Raw genomic sequence first — 1,406 nt, forward strand, 5'->3', positions numbered from 1 at the left:
ACGATGACTCGAGACATAATCAAGAAGACGCAACACTTTCGATCGAGAGGTATATAAAAGTAACGTGGCCACAAATCGCCGACATAATTCAATAACAGACTCTTTCGTCGCATCCTCAGCTTATTGTGGCGGCGACGCATACCCGCTGCGATGCACACGATAGCACCGATAAAACCTTGGCAAGAATATAAATGCCAAGAGTGCGCATATTAACGCAATAACGAACCACCATACAACACTGTGCGAAGGGGCTTCATCCTGTGAACTACTAGCAATCACAATAGACCAGTCGTCCTCAAATAGAGCGTTCTTCGGAACAGGTGCCATATTCTTGATGTCGATACCACTAGGATAGAGGCGTCTCAACACTCCTAGGGGATTGTGAGGTACTTTCACCGAAACATTGCCGAGTAGCTTAGCCTCTTCTAAAGGGAACATATCAGCTACAGAGATACATCCTCGAGAATAGTAGGGATTCTCGATGCACACTCTGGGAGAAGGAACATGGTAATCACATTGGCAATTAGCTCCCTCACTCGATTCATGATCAAGAAACCAAAGATCAGTGTAGCACATGCGGTCCTCAGTCCCCGGCCAATACCCTTCGATTCTCAACTCCTGGACTTCACACTTCCAGAAAGTGTCCAAATCCCGACTAACACCGTCATCAGTAATGGTGACCATGTGAAAGCCTCTCGGGAGTAGCTCGTCCACCGCTTGAGCAATGTTCTTGATATTATTGTTCTTAGCGTGGAGAGCATCAAAGGTTGCATTACACGACTCTTTCATTACCGCAATATCACCATCAAAGTCCCATGGGATGATTCCTCCATCGTGACGATACCATCCCAAAAGACTACCCCAAAGGAGGTAGCTCTCACTCAAGCCAACACTGTCGAGTGCAGAGGTCAACGCCTCAGTAGCATAAGCAATGCAGTGGAGATTCTGACGCCGATTGGGAAGATTCATAATTTGATCGTAGCTCAAGCACTCCGAGGTGTTCAACATGACCGGGTATGCTGGCCAACTGGTCTTCGCTCGAGCTGATTCGACTTTGTCTCGGGGACAGAAGTATAGTCGCTCCAGTGGGGGGTTATCGAAGGAAAGTTTAGTAGAGACTTCGACCTCTACTCCCTCGGGAGTAGGGGTAGTTGTAGTCACAATTTGAGAGAAATTTGGTATGGACAAGATCAGCAATGCACAGACATGCACATATAGCAGCATATTCGGCTTATTATACAAACAACCTAACAGATCTAACTACAAGTATGATCCACCCAGGGAACTCAAATCGATAATCATTTTAGAGAAATCTCTGATACTGGTACAAGCAGTGTTGGAATATCAGCTGAGCTCAGCAGTTATATCACTAATTAGAGAGGTTTATACACGAAATCGGACAGAAA

The 1,406-nt window shown here is 45.9% G+C and overlaps 2 protein-coding genes across 2 annotated transcripts; both read right to left on the reverse strand.

Annotated features, from left to right (window-relative positions):
* Positions 1-269: 269 nt before the first annotated feature.
* Pmar_PMAR002675 (hypothetical protein) lies at positions 270-425 on the reverse strand (the record flags this gene model as incomplete). The annotated part of the gene is made up of 1 exon (XM_002779987.1): positions 270-425. A coding segment is annotated over one exon (156 nt), but the record flags the coding sequence as incomplete, so codon positions are not given.
* A 90-nt stretch (positions 426-515) lies between these two features.
* Pmar_PMAR002676 (hypothetical protein) lies at positions 516-969 on the reverse strand (the record flags this gene model as incomplete). The annotated part of the gene is made up of 1 exon (XM_002779988.1): positions 516-969. A coding segment is annotated over one exon (454 nt), but the record flags the coding sequence as incomplete, so codon positions are not given.
* Between the last annotated feature and the right edge of the window lie 437 nt (positions 970-1,406).

This window comes from Perkinsus marinus (assembly GCF_000006405.1).
Source record: "Perkinsus marinus ATCC 50983 genomic scaffold scf_1104296944710, whole genome shotgun sequence".
NCBI classification, from domain to species: Eukaryota; Perkinsozoa; order Perkinsida; family Perkinsidae; genus Perkinsus; species Perkinsus marinus.